At 40.3% G+C, this 13,092-nt stretch overlaps 1 protein-coding gene across 4 annotated transcripts in view; it reads right to left on the reverse strand.

Annotated features, from left to right (window-relative positions):
- Positions 1 to 13,092, reverse strand: part of vav2 (vav 2 guanine nucleotide exchange factor) — a 213,282-nt gene that overhangs the window by 45,937 nt on the left and 154,253 nt on the right. For all 4 annotated transcript variants that reach the window (XM_069161930.1, XM_069161921.1, XM_069161939.1 and 1 more), the window contains exon 4: positions 7,498 to 7,566. In XM_069161930.1, the coding sequence (XP_069018031.1) occupies positions 7,498 to 7,566 (69 nt within the window). The remainder of the gene's footprint in view (positions 1 to 7,497; positions 7,567 to 13,092) is intronic.

The raw sequence follows: 13,092 nt of genomic DNA on the forward strand, positions 1-13,092 counted from the left end.
AACAAAAGGAGTGCTAATGAGGGAAGTTCTGGAGGTACAAGCAGTGTTTCTGTTTCCTGATTTCTAAGCAGATGCATGGTTAACGTTAGAGAAATCCTCTGAATCTAAATATGTTTTTGCGTGCTCAGCTTTGATTGAGCTATTACTCCCAGAAGGAACACGATTCCCCGCACAAATTGCAGCAAGTATCTTAATTGCCTCTATGAGCTGTTTGTCACACCCAGAAGTGAAGCTGCAGCTTTCTGTGGCCCGTCGATAAGCGGGCCACATCGGTAGTAGCGCGCTGCGGCAACACCGGCATGCAAATGTATCATCCGAGGTTCAAGCCTAGCAAGCATCCGCCCGGCTTAAAATGTCCTTGAACGGGATGCTTAACGCCCGCCAGCTCAAGGGATGCTGTTTGGTGCTCTGACCTGCCTGAGCGAGGGCAAGCAAAAGGAGAATTTCTCTTCTTGGATGAATAGTTCCTCCTCCAAATATATCTGTGTGATCCCCGGCATATAAACTTGCCTGTTTGAGTATTCCTGAAGCAGATACCCGACCCATACCTGCATAATGGGGGCCATAACCTGGCTGTCCTTCCACCAAACCAACCGGATTCAGAGCCGGAAATTTTTATTTCACTTTAAGATCCCCGAAATGAGCTATTTGCCAGGGCTTTTATATACTTTATAAATTCATGAATATTCCGAAAACAAGATTTATGGGCTCGGGTCGAACAAAAAACCTGGTGGATCCTCTCCACTGTGACGTGGCTACATGTAACTTTCTGCCATCAGAGCTGAAATATTCCTTCTTTCCGTGTGAATAGGGGGGATTAAAAAATGAGAGAAATGCCCTCAATCAAATATTCAGCTTTTCCACAGTGCTCGTGCGGGGGTTGTTTGAAGTTTTAATTGAGGTGGCTCAGTTCACTCTCAGCACTGTGCTTCCTCTTTCTTCATTAAGCAGAAGTGGCTCATGTTGAATCCGGAGAAGGCTGCGTGGGAGGACAGAAGCCAGCTGATGCCGTCCCATCAGCGTCCTCCTCGCTGAACTTTGAGACTACAGTACGCTCCACGGAGACAGCGGAGACGTTTTTTAGAGAAAGCAGATGTTGGGCTTCATTTTCTTTCTAAATCCTCTGAGATGGTATGATATGAAGGAGGTCTGGTGCAGTTATTTGAGTCTGACCTGTGAGGAGATCTAAGAGCAGCAGCTTCTCCAGGGAGAGCGTATTGAGAGGCTTCTCTTTTATACAGCGGTATATTTTACGAGATGAAAAGCATACAGGAAATGTATGAGCTCAGAAAATCAATATTGTTTCCTATCATAATCATCTGTATCTATCAGTGCTGATTAGTGATAGCTATATTTCCTGACTAGTGTTGGCATTTAACCTCCTTCTACACTGAGGTAGTGGACGGACTCACTGGTTTTGGCTGAAAGCTTGCTATTGGCTGGTGATTTTGCATAAACCCCCTCCCCCTCTGGCTGTTTTCATTTTGATTGGCTCTTCCATCTAATCAGCTGAGGCCTATGATGTGGTGTTTACTTACATCTGTTGGTCCCAAAAGTATGCAATGTTTATTTGTATTACATTAAAGACAGCTGGGTGTTTTTTCTTTCAGAACTTGTCCTAATTGTTTTTTCTCTAAACACCTTAACGGCTCAGTTTTATCTTCCTGACAGAGTTGGTCTGTGGCAGTTGTTACTGACACTTCTAATGACTCATAAACTGGAGGAATGCCTCATTTATTTTTTACTTGTCTCATTTACTTCTGAGTTTCTCTAAAATCTTGGAATTTAAAAGTCATTTATGAACTTCCTCACTGATTGCCTGTCAATATGTATTGATTGTCTCGTTAAAGAACAACAAATAAACCAGTAACAAGAGCTTGATGGGGACCTGTAAGCATCGCCTAAATAATGTTTTGCAGTTCATTAAACCTTAAAAGTGACACAATTTTGAATATTAAAGTAATTTCTTGGAACTTATGGAACTCAAAAATGTCTGTTTGATGGTTTGAAAAGAGGTTTGTGGACTTGAGCTGAAAACTGGGTTAAGTATGTGTATATGCTCTAGTATTCTGTCTCATTTATTTATTTTGATCTTGATCAACCCCTGTTAAGTACAATGTAACTTTGTTGTGAAAGAAGAACATGTTATCTATATCGATACTATATATTAGTCATGATATCAGTTATAATTTGTCTTTTTTCAGCCATATTCAATCACTAAATTACTATAAAGTTGTTTTCACTGTTTGTGGTAGAGTCCATTATTCCCGTGTGGGATTCAGATTGCCTTCATTTACACAGGAGCCCCACATGAAGTGGACAGTTACCTGGGGGCAAAAAGATAGTCCTTCTTTTACATAAATCATTACATTTTAGTACAAAGAGTGATAAAGTGAGGTTTAGGTGTAGGTAAGAGTTACGTTTAGACGAGTAGTGGTGAGGGTTTGGGTTTAGTTAAGTCTCCAGGAAATGAATGAGTCAATGCAATGCCCCCTGAAGTCATGGCAACAGTACTGTGCATGCGTATGCGTATGCGTATGTGTGTGTGTGTGCGTGCGTGCGTGCGTGCGTGCGTGTGTGTGTTTCTGCGTGTGAAAGCATTGCAATGCATTTGTGAGACACAGAGTGGGAGTGGAGGACCTGAGGACTCATGAATTAGGTCTGATTTTCTGTCTGATTACACAAAGACAGGCCGCAGGGTGTCCAGTGTGCCTGCACGCAATCCGCCTGTTAGCCTGCGCTGCCAGCCCTCAGTGACCAAGAGTTACATCAGTGGAGAGGAGGGATGGAGAATGACTCACCATATCAGAGCTACTGAACACGTGACCCCAAAGGCTTGGCTGCCTCGCAGGTTCCGTTAAAATAATATACTTTCCTAAAAATACAGAAAGTTTTTTTTTTTTTTGTCAGTGATGTGATAAACTGTGCTTGGAGCTCCAGTGTGGGACCTTCACAGCATGGTCATGCTGACACACTGCATTTGTGCAGTCAACAAGTTAAATCAAACAAAACCATACGTGACTAAGACCTGTGGGGTTTGCATCTATTACAACACCTCACAATGCAAACACGGTGGATGAAATAAACAACATATTTTGCTGCCCAGCGACTGCTCCTGTTGTTATGTGCATGGAAAAGTGGAAAGCTGGTGGTCTTTCTTTGGTATAACAGGGTTATGCCACCCATCCATTATCTACACCCACTTTATCCTGAACAGGGTGGAGGCTACACCAACTGACTATGGACACCCTGGACAGGTCACCAGTCCATCACAGGGTCATCACAGAAAGACAAACAGACACTTTTGGGAAATTTAGAATCACCAACTTTACTGACATGCATGTTTTTGGATAGTGGAAGGAAGCCAGAGTACCCGGAGGGAACCCATGCAGGCAAAGGGAGAACATGCAAGCTGCACACAGAAAGGCCCACGCCTGGGGCAAGGCTCGAACCCCAAACTTTCTTGCTGTTAGGTGACAGTGCTAACCACTGCACCACCATGGGTTATGCACAGTTGAAAACATGTGTAACTCGGGTGCTTTGATTGCTCCTCATCTGTCAGAGTCAACTGGGTTACCCTACATGGAAGATCATTTGGTTTTTGACATTAATAAAAAGGTAACAAACGAATACCTGCACCTATCACAGCATCTGCAGGTGAGCTCACACTGACAGCTCAAAGCCTCAATTCACCTCACTTGACGTAAATATTTCTGACATAATATTGTGAATATGGAAATCCTCCAGCGACCTCTACTACATCTCTAAAATGAGACATGCATCCAGACGAGCTGCAGAACAGCCATACCACCTACTAAAGCTTTGACAGACCATCTAATAAAATAGAATTATCATTAACTACCATCATTACAGTTCACTGGTGAAGGTTGAACGTTCAGCTGTCCTCAGAGATCTTTAACGTCCACGAGGTCGCATCTTTTGGCTGATCCAGAATAAAAAGAAAAAGGTAGATCGATCTTTTTCTGCACAGGCTGCTGGAGCAGTCCTCCAGTATTGGGTGTGCTGGCATAATCCCGGTTTAGTCAAAATCCATTTTTATACTTCACTCTGCAGCATTAAGCATCCTCTGTCCTCATACCACTGAACTTAATGATGCAATTTTATTGATTTCTACTGTTTGCTATAATATTGCTGCTTTTCCTCACAGCTTTATTTTCCCACCTTTTTTTGTGACAATATTGCTGTTTTATTTCTTAACATGTTGTTTTTATGGCACCATATGTCCTGTCATTGCACTATTTTCTTCCTCAGGGATGCTGTTGAATAGAACAATTTTCCATCTATTAAAAAAAATATCATTACTGCGGAGAGATTATCATTGTCCTTTCCCTCGCTGTTGCAGTTCAGTCATGCACTCATTTTAAATCACATGTGCATCAATATTTCAGGCTAATTAATATGTCTTTGAGTGCAGGGTTATTGCTGGCGTGGCCTATGTGCTAAGTGTGTCCAACTATATTAAGTGCAGGACTTGCTGATGAATCAATTATGCATCTGTCTATTGGCGGAAGGAAATGCATATATGTTCTTTGTAAAAGGTCAAGAGCAGCCATGCTGCAGAGCAGCATGATTAATTCAATCGGACCCAGCCCTCTGCACCTATCGGTGACACAAAGAGCACAGTGCTACGACACCACTGACCATTATAGAAAAACAAATGAACTCAAGTTTGGATGGAGTTGCTGCCATGGTTACAGAGGCCAAAACCCATCAGCGGAGGGAGGACGTTTTAGAGGTTAAAGGTCGGCGGCACATTACAGGCCCACTGCCAACTATAACAATAGTCCAGTAGACAACAAGAATCAAAACCTTAATTTTGTGCTTACTCACTTTGCTCTTGGACTCAGGGACACTTGTTGCTATGGATACATGCACTTGCTATAGCCACTGGATCTTTCAAAAGCAATTTAAGTACGCAGTGTTCAGTGCAGATGGATTTAGAGTAAAGAGGAAAGGAAAAAAGCAAAGAAGATAAATTTAACCACTTTCCTGATGGAGCCAATAAAAGCACAGAGCAGTATAAAAAGACAGATTTTATGTTTTTTCTGATACATTTGAAAGACTTTTCTGTTCTAAAATTTGATGAAATCAGTCCAGAGAATTTCAAAGTCTAACATCCTATCATTATTTTGTTGTGGGACTGACATTTTGTAGATAGCCGTACTTTACATTTAGGAATCATAGTTCCCATAATGCTTTGGGGGCAATTTCTTTGTCAAATTGGCACCATTAAAACTATGCAATGTCATCTATTAGCAGTTCATTTTCTTCATGAACGCATGGATGTACACGTTACTATACATGTATTACTCTGATGCTAAAGAGATACTGAAAATGTGCAGTTTCTGAGCAGAGTTTTGGAATAATAAGAAACATCTTTTTTTTCTGATTTGTAAGAGCGATTTGTGATGGGTAAGAATAAAATCATCATGTCTGTGTTTACAAAACTGACTGAGTTACAGCTTGGAAAAGGAGTACAACTTTGTTACAATGTTGTTACAATGTTATTTTTTAGAAAATCTGAATTCATGCTGTAACTTTCACTTGTCCCCTGCCTTACTAGACAACAGTCAGTCAAGTGTGTTTTTTTCTTTCTGTGAACACATCTTTTGTGTTCAAAAGTTTCATTTCTTTTTTTTCCTCTCCAAAGATTGAGTTTATTTTTCGAAGCAAATTTGCCGGGCTGCATATTTGGACTCTAATCCAGCATTAGCCCGCTTGGCTCGCACTCCTCTCCTCTAGCAAGAGCACGTACTTCATCCTCCATAGAGCATCACAATGATGTATACAGCGGGCCTACATCTATAGCTCGCAAGCTTTCCCTTCTGTCTACCGCTCTCCTCCCTCCTATCTTCCTGTGATGAATGACACCCATCTCAGAGCGGTTAACTAATTATTCTCCATTAATCTGAGTCGAGCGGCTGCTGTCACCGCTGGAACCACCGGCAGATCCGAGAGCCACAGAATGTCTTTTCACACACATCAAAACCCGACCGACCCACGTAGCAGCCAACAAACCAAGCAGCCAGCCACCGAGCCGAGCAGGGAGGCAACCAGACCTAGATCCAGAGCGGTGCCGGTGTCACCATGGCAACAGGCAGTGTGACAGAGGGCTCTTTGCTTATGTAATTAAGCAGTTAGAGGAAATTGGAAGAAGTGGCAATCAGTTCACTTTTGAACATCACAAGATGTGTCATATGTAAACAAAGGGTAGAGGACTGTTACATGTGCAGATGCTTTACATATATCCACGTCTTCATCTTAATGACTCTGACTGCCAGATATAAAATGACAGAGAGCACACATATTGTGTTGTGTCATCACTGACAGTTTTGTAGCATAATGAGCAGCTAACTTGAAATGATCTTCAGAACTTCTTTCCAACACAGTGGCACCCTGTTTAAAGTCAAATGTGATAAAAAAAATTAAAAAAAAAGTGTCCTTCTGTGTCAGGAAATCATAACTTACAGATGTAAAACTGATCTGAGGTTTTAAAAGTCTGAATATTTTGTGGCAATACCTACAAAATGAAAACAATCTGTCTTTATGATATGTAAGAAGTTCAGAGAGCGTTGCTATTGTACCCAAATATGGCGCAGCACAGTAACGTGCACAGAGCAGGGGAATACAATACCTTTGGTGAGTAAGTATTTCAGGTTAAGTTGCTTGACCAACATCAGCACCTGCGTTTTACACCACGTATTTCTGTGACTACCGGTACCTCTGCATTTGTGTTTTCACCATGAACTTAAGCAGAGAGCTCACATTACATTTTGTGTCAAACCCTTAAAATGTTTCCGAAAGCCTTTGGCAATGGAGGAATGAGGCTAGCGAGGTGTTTTGAGTGGCATACGCGTTGCTAAATGGGCAGAATATCACAGTACAAGACCAAAGAAGGTGCATCAGGTCAGGAGCGAGGTGGTGCTATGTGAATTCGTCACCCCGGGTCAGACTGTCAACACTGAGTTCATCTGTGATGTTCTGAGGCGTCTGACGGAAAACATTGGGTACATATGACCTAAACTGTGGCACAGTGGCACTTTGGCTCTCCAACCTGACAACACGGTCACAGCGTGTTGAAAACGTGCAAGTGTCTCGCCTGCAGTAACGCCTGTCGTAGCTCCCCGCCACCTCTACTCACCAGATTTGGCTCCCTGCAACTTCTTTCGGTTCCCCAGAAATTGTACACAAACTTTCTGCTGCATAGTGAAACCTAAAATATGCACGTACCAGTGGTCATAAAATCTGATGTTGAGCAATGCAAGTTTGTTTTGTGCGCAACAGATACAGTCTCAGAACTTTTTGATCACACTTTGTACTTGTTCAAGACTAGAGTTAGGTCGATTTCAGGGTTGGGTGAGGGCATATGATTTTTATGGCTAAGGTTAATAGGACGTCTTCAGAGAAATAATGCACTGTCACCTCGGGCGACAAAAAACAGTACGTGTGGGTGTTTGTGTTGAAACGCGTACTTACTCTGCCAACTCCTCCAGGCTCCGGTACACATCATCCTCATTCAAAGCTGTGTCCTCCGATGGAAATGGCCTGGCAAACACACAAAACACACACAAACACAGAGAGAGAGTGAGAGAGGCCACAAAATGCTTTATCACTACACACACTGCAGCGTCCCAGGTAGAAAAATAACCAGTCGGCAACTGCGTGTACTATCTGTCAGATTGTCACTCTTCGGTCCATCACTTCAGCAGCACAACAGCAGAATCTATTTAACAGAGGACCCCATCAGTCATAAACAACACTGGCAAAACACATAAAACACACTACTCCTGACAGAAAAAAAACAAAAAAAACAAAACATCTTCCCCCAACCAACTTTATCAGGTATTCAGGCGGGAAAACAGCCTTTATTTATTTATTTATTTTTTTCAGATGGATAGGCAGGTGTCTTATAAACCCTCTCAGGGCCTCTGGACAGCTCTCAAGGACCTTTGGGGGGACAATGTAGAGCAATACAAAATACAAAGCTTAGAGCTGTAATTTGTCTCCCACAGAATGTGGCCTTCACTGCTTGCTTGTCACAAACATTGCTGTGAGACAAACTGAAAACAGCAATAGTGTAAGTAATAGCATTCATGTCAGGTCACCGTGTGGTAATCCCAATGATTCACAGCATTCTTCTTCTTAAATTTCTCATCCCTGCCCACATAGTGTCAACAAACAATACTCATGGGGAGTGACAGAGCATACAAATGTATGACTAATCAATTAGCTCATTAAACAGCGTGGATTTATCTCTAATCTCTTTAAAGATATCGCATTCCTGCAAACATAATTCTGATAGGGCAGGATTAGGTCTCGCATGGCCAGCTGTGTTAATGATGTTTTGTTTTTTTCTCACAAGAGCTGATTGTGATTGCTACAAATTATAGCCTATTAGCTTAATGTCGTGCACAACTGAAACCGATTAAAATCGGTGATGTCATGATCAACAACACTAATGTTTCTGAAACGGCGACAGCCTGCATTATTAGAATTAATCCTGAGTGCCGATCATCAATACTTAACCTAAAGTCCCCACATGCATCACTACAATCTTTTTTCAGTTCATGGTTTTTATTGAGTTTTTAGGCCTGTTTACTTGTTTACTCTTGTTACCACCCTCTCCTGAAGCAGTATTTCCTCCACGAATCTCCAGCCACCGCTACAGTAAACAACCCTGTAAGGTTGACCTTGACTCCCTCTGTTCTAATGTCACTACTGAACACATGATTTGTTTTCCTACTGCCAAAGAATGTGAACACACACAAAGGACTCCTACCATTACTCAAAACAGAGATGGAGGGCAGAACCAGGGAGTGTGGGAAGGGAGTGAGGTTCATGGTGACAGTGAGGTGCAAGCTGCACCTGTGTGTTCTTCTACTGAAAAACGACAGCAACTGTGTATTTTTGATATAATCTTCTGAACTATTACAGTTTGAGACAAAATTAAATTTTTACTTGACAACAATATCAACAACCTTTAGTCTTTAGCGTAAGTAAGTAAAGCAAAATTTCTGAGCTTAATCGAGTAGAAATAACAACGCACTAAAGACCGAAGACGCCCAAAAGGTTTGTGTGAAAGTGGTATTACTTCCACGTGTACTGCAAGTAGGAGTCATTTGTATGTTCAGGCATTCGTTTCTCAACATTTTTAACCAAATTGGTCAGCAACTTTTGCAACAGCCAAAATAACAATGGAGTCTAGAATGAAACAAGTTTGGTTAAAATATAGTATCCAACAATGTAACACCTGATGTAATAATCAATCATTAGTGAATTAACCCCAGATACAGTACATACTCATTCGAGAAAGCAAAGTAAAATTGAGGATAAGCAATAACAGAAACAAAATAAACAAGATGAGGTCAAAACTTATGTGGATCATATTTAACACTAGAGGGCTTTGTATTTGAAATGAGGGCTTTAAATTTGAAATGGAAAACGGATGTTGAAGCATTCCCCGATCAATGGTGTAACTCTATTACTCATTGATTTTGCCGGTCATAGCACTGTCCCTGCTGTTGCAGTTCCAACCTAATTTAGCCTCTGTTTTCCAGAAATGTCACCACAGTGGACAAACCAGTTGCATTCTGGGAATCCTCAGCATGTCTGGAATCTTTAATACACACATTTATTCAACCAGCTACACAACCCATTGTGTAAAGTGGCACATAACAAATTCGCAAAATGTCATACTATGCATATAAAAACTTTGATTTCCTGTTACATTTGGATAGGAAACATAATTTAATGTTTTTTTTTTTTTTTTATTATAACAAGTGAAGGAAGTGCTATGTTTAATTGTTATAATTGCAAAGAAGTGGTCAGATGAATGTTTATTTTTGGATTTGATTGAAGATTACTGTGGTAAAGGGGGTCAAAAGATGGGCCAATTTTAAAGTCATCTGTGAAAATGTTCGATGTTGGGAAACATATACATTTACTTGACTTAATTTAATTGTAACGCTGCAAAGATGTATACCTTTTAGTGATACATTTGGATTCAAGTTTGTTCAGGCTTAGAAAAAAAGTCAAAATTTCAGTGGTGTCAACAAACAAAGCCATTTTCCTGCCTCGAGAAAAGTACAATTCAACACTTTACATTTTTATTTGTGATTTATTACAGTTAAAAGGATCTGTTAACTCACTCACTGAACTCAAATCAAATTTCTCACAAACATTGTTGGGTTATTAACACACTTTCCATCATGCACCAAAACTCTTCTTTTCATTCACTTGAGGAAAGTTATAATTGTAGCATGTTACATTTCATTATATGCATTAGTCTCGGATGAGTCACACCGACTTCCCTCTTTGAAATTCAAAGTGTTTGGATGTGGCTGTTCACAGTGCAGCTACAGCTGTAAAAAGACAAAGTGGTGTATTTCTACAACAGTAGAAAAAAATTGATTCAAACTGAGTGGATACAGCATCTGGCTGCACAGGTTTCTTCTTCTGTTTCTGTTTCTATATTTTACAGTAAAGTCATTATAACAGTTAGTAACAATCTGTGCAGGGATTGCTATAGAAATGAGTGATAAAAAAAATGAATGGATCTTGCATGTGGGAAAATACCAAAAAAAAGATTATAGCAGGCGAGATCATAGCAAAGAGAAAAATACGTTTATATTTGTGATGTAGCTGTCTAGACTGGGAAGTGAGCTGATAGGGACAGTTCAGCGCCAGACAAGATCTTCAAAGCTCTCACAAAAGCACTCCGGTCTCTGTTACCACTCAGCTTTGAAATCCTTTGCCTGAGTTTAATCCCAAAATACTATCAGATGATTGAGACACTTTATTGTGTTTCGCGTCTTCCTAAGAGCCCACTGAAGTGGCCTGTTAGTGGATGAAGGCGCTTGAGTGATGCGTGTGAACATGAGCGCACACAGTTTAATTGACACTCCTTTCTGAGGTTGTGTAACCACTGTTTAGTGGCATGTTTACAGTAATCCATAATGTAGATTTCCATTGCTTTAACTGAATAAACTAAAAAGCCTCATCATGCTATTTTCAACACTTGTTCTGAATTACTCATCGGAAATGTTGCTGTCCAATTTCAGTCACAACACGTTCCTGTAAATAATTCACAATAAAAGGTCTTCTGAGAGATGGAGGGTTTCTGTCCAATGAACTGTTTCCACTTAAAATGGAAACCGGAAGTGTTAAGTTGGTATGAGCACTGTAATTCAGTAAATTTAACCCGGCAAACAGGAGCGGATCAAAATAAAGCCAGCTACCTTTGGCAGTTGAGGCTAATAAAAGCCACAATCTGGGTTTTGGCCTGGTGCCAAGTACGTTTTTATTGCTGTTTACATTATTACAAAATTTAGTTCCATTTTTTAACTGCTCCATACAAAATAAAAGGATGTCATGCTGCTTTTCCATCTTAGTTATTGTATAGCCAAAAGAGAAAAAAAAAGTGATTGGATTCACAGTGCTCCCACTCAAAGGTGACTCTTAAGGTGGAATGTTTTCTTGCATGTTACTTAATACACGAGTTGATGTGGTGGATCATTCGATACACCTCAAATATCAATATAGCAGCTTTGATCATTCCATTTGTTTTTATTGGCTCTCGCATGGCAAACACTTTAGAGATGATTCATGCTTAGAAAATGTATAGGAATTTCAACTGAACCATTCCAACTGCAAACTTCCCATTTCCACGACACCTGTGATTAACAGTAGTAGCAAAGCACGTCTGCTTTATCATTTTGGTTCAGTATATGTGCATGTTGTACCTGTGTGTGCGCTGTGTGTATGTGCGACACCAGCAATTAGCCTTTGCGTAATTAAAGCAGTGGCCACACTAAAACAGTGTGTCAACCATCAGGTTAATGAATGTTCAGCTATGTAGTCAAAGGTCAACCGGTCACATGCAGGCATGCCCACGCACGCAAACACACATGAACATGCAAAAAAAAAAAAAAAAACCTGCAAACTCCGCACTCTCCTCTGATTCATTTGCTCTGTTAATTCTTCCATGTTTTAAGTGGTGTAACTTCATTAAAACATGTACTTTCAAAAGCTAATTACAAGTACTACAACCACAAAAACTGCCTCATCTGATTTATGTTCCCCTCTCACTCACTGTTATGAAGTGCAGGAAGTGCTTCCTCCAGAGCGTAATAACAAACCCCCATCTGATGGCCCCCCTCCAATGAAATGTGCATTATATTATAAGTTATTAATGGAGTCCCGCAGGGCAAAATTTAATTACATAGTAGTTTGCAGAGATATGCGCTCACATTTATCACCTCCAGGGTGTTTTGCAGAGCCAAGCACTGTCCGATGCTGCCGTTTTCATTTCTCTTAAATGGTGCAACTAGGTGTAATTGAAGTACGCTCCTAATTTCATCAGAACATCTCTGATGAGCCATCTCTCGGCTATTCACTGCTGCTCTATTATCTTCCCTGACAGCATGTTGTTCAGGTCTGTAGTGGTAAACCAGAGAGCATGCTGAGGTACAAAGTAATCAGTTATTTATTCAGAGAATCAAAAGTGTATTTACGTACACCACTGATTAATATCCAATGACTACTTTGTTGGTGTTGGTTGTCTGCAACTGATTCTTTTGGATTCTTTTATTTTATGCTGCTTTCTTTTTTTGGGCTTGTATCCAACAGCAACAAATAGGCTATATATGGATATCAGTAGGTACATTTACAGACTGCACATCATGGGAAATTCATTTTCACTTTCAAACTTTACGAAAAGAGTTGGTTTGGTTGAATATTAGTCAGTACAGCTGTCTATGACTAAAATAATGGTTGTCTTTCTATGCTTTTTTTCTTTCAAGCTTTTTTTCCCCCTTTTTTTCCTTCTTTTATCTGTCTTTTTGTCTGTGAGTCCTATAACCATTCATCTCTCTCCAGGTCTGCTGGGCTTTATTGAGTTTTACAGATTTAAGTATATAATATTTTGTTGATCCTTTGACTTACAGGTTGGTTTCTATGCTAAAAAGAAAAGAATATATATATATTTTTTTTACTATTGCACAAAATACAAATAAAGTGTTCAGTTGATACACCATTAACTGCAACGTAAATGTCAAACTTGAAATTTTCTCC

The sequence above is a fragment of the Embiotoca jacksoni genome, unplaced genomic scaffold, assembly GCF_022577435.1.
Source record: "Embiotoca jacksoni isolate LCO1_2020_lvr unplaced genomic scaffold, fEmbJac1.0.p SCAF_10, whole genome shotgun sequence".
In the NCBI taxonomy this organism is placed as follows: domain Eukaryota; kingdom Metazoa; phylum Chordata; class Actinopteri; family Embiotocidae; genus Embiotoca; species Embiotoca jacksoni.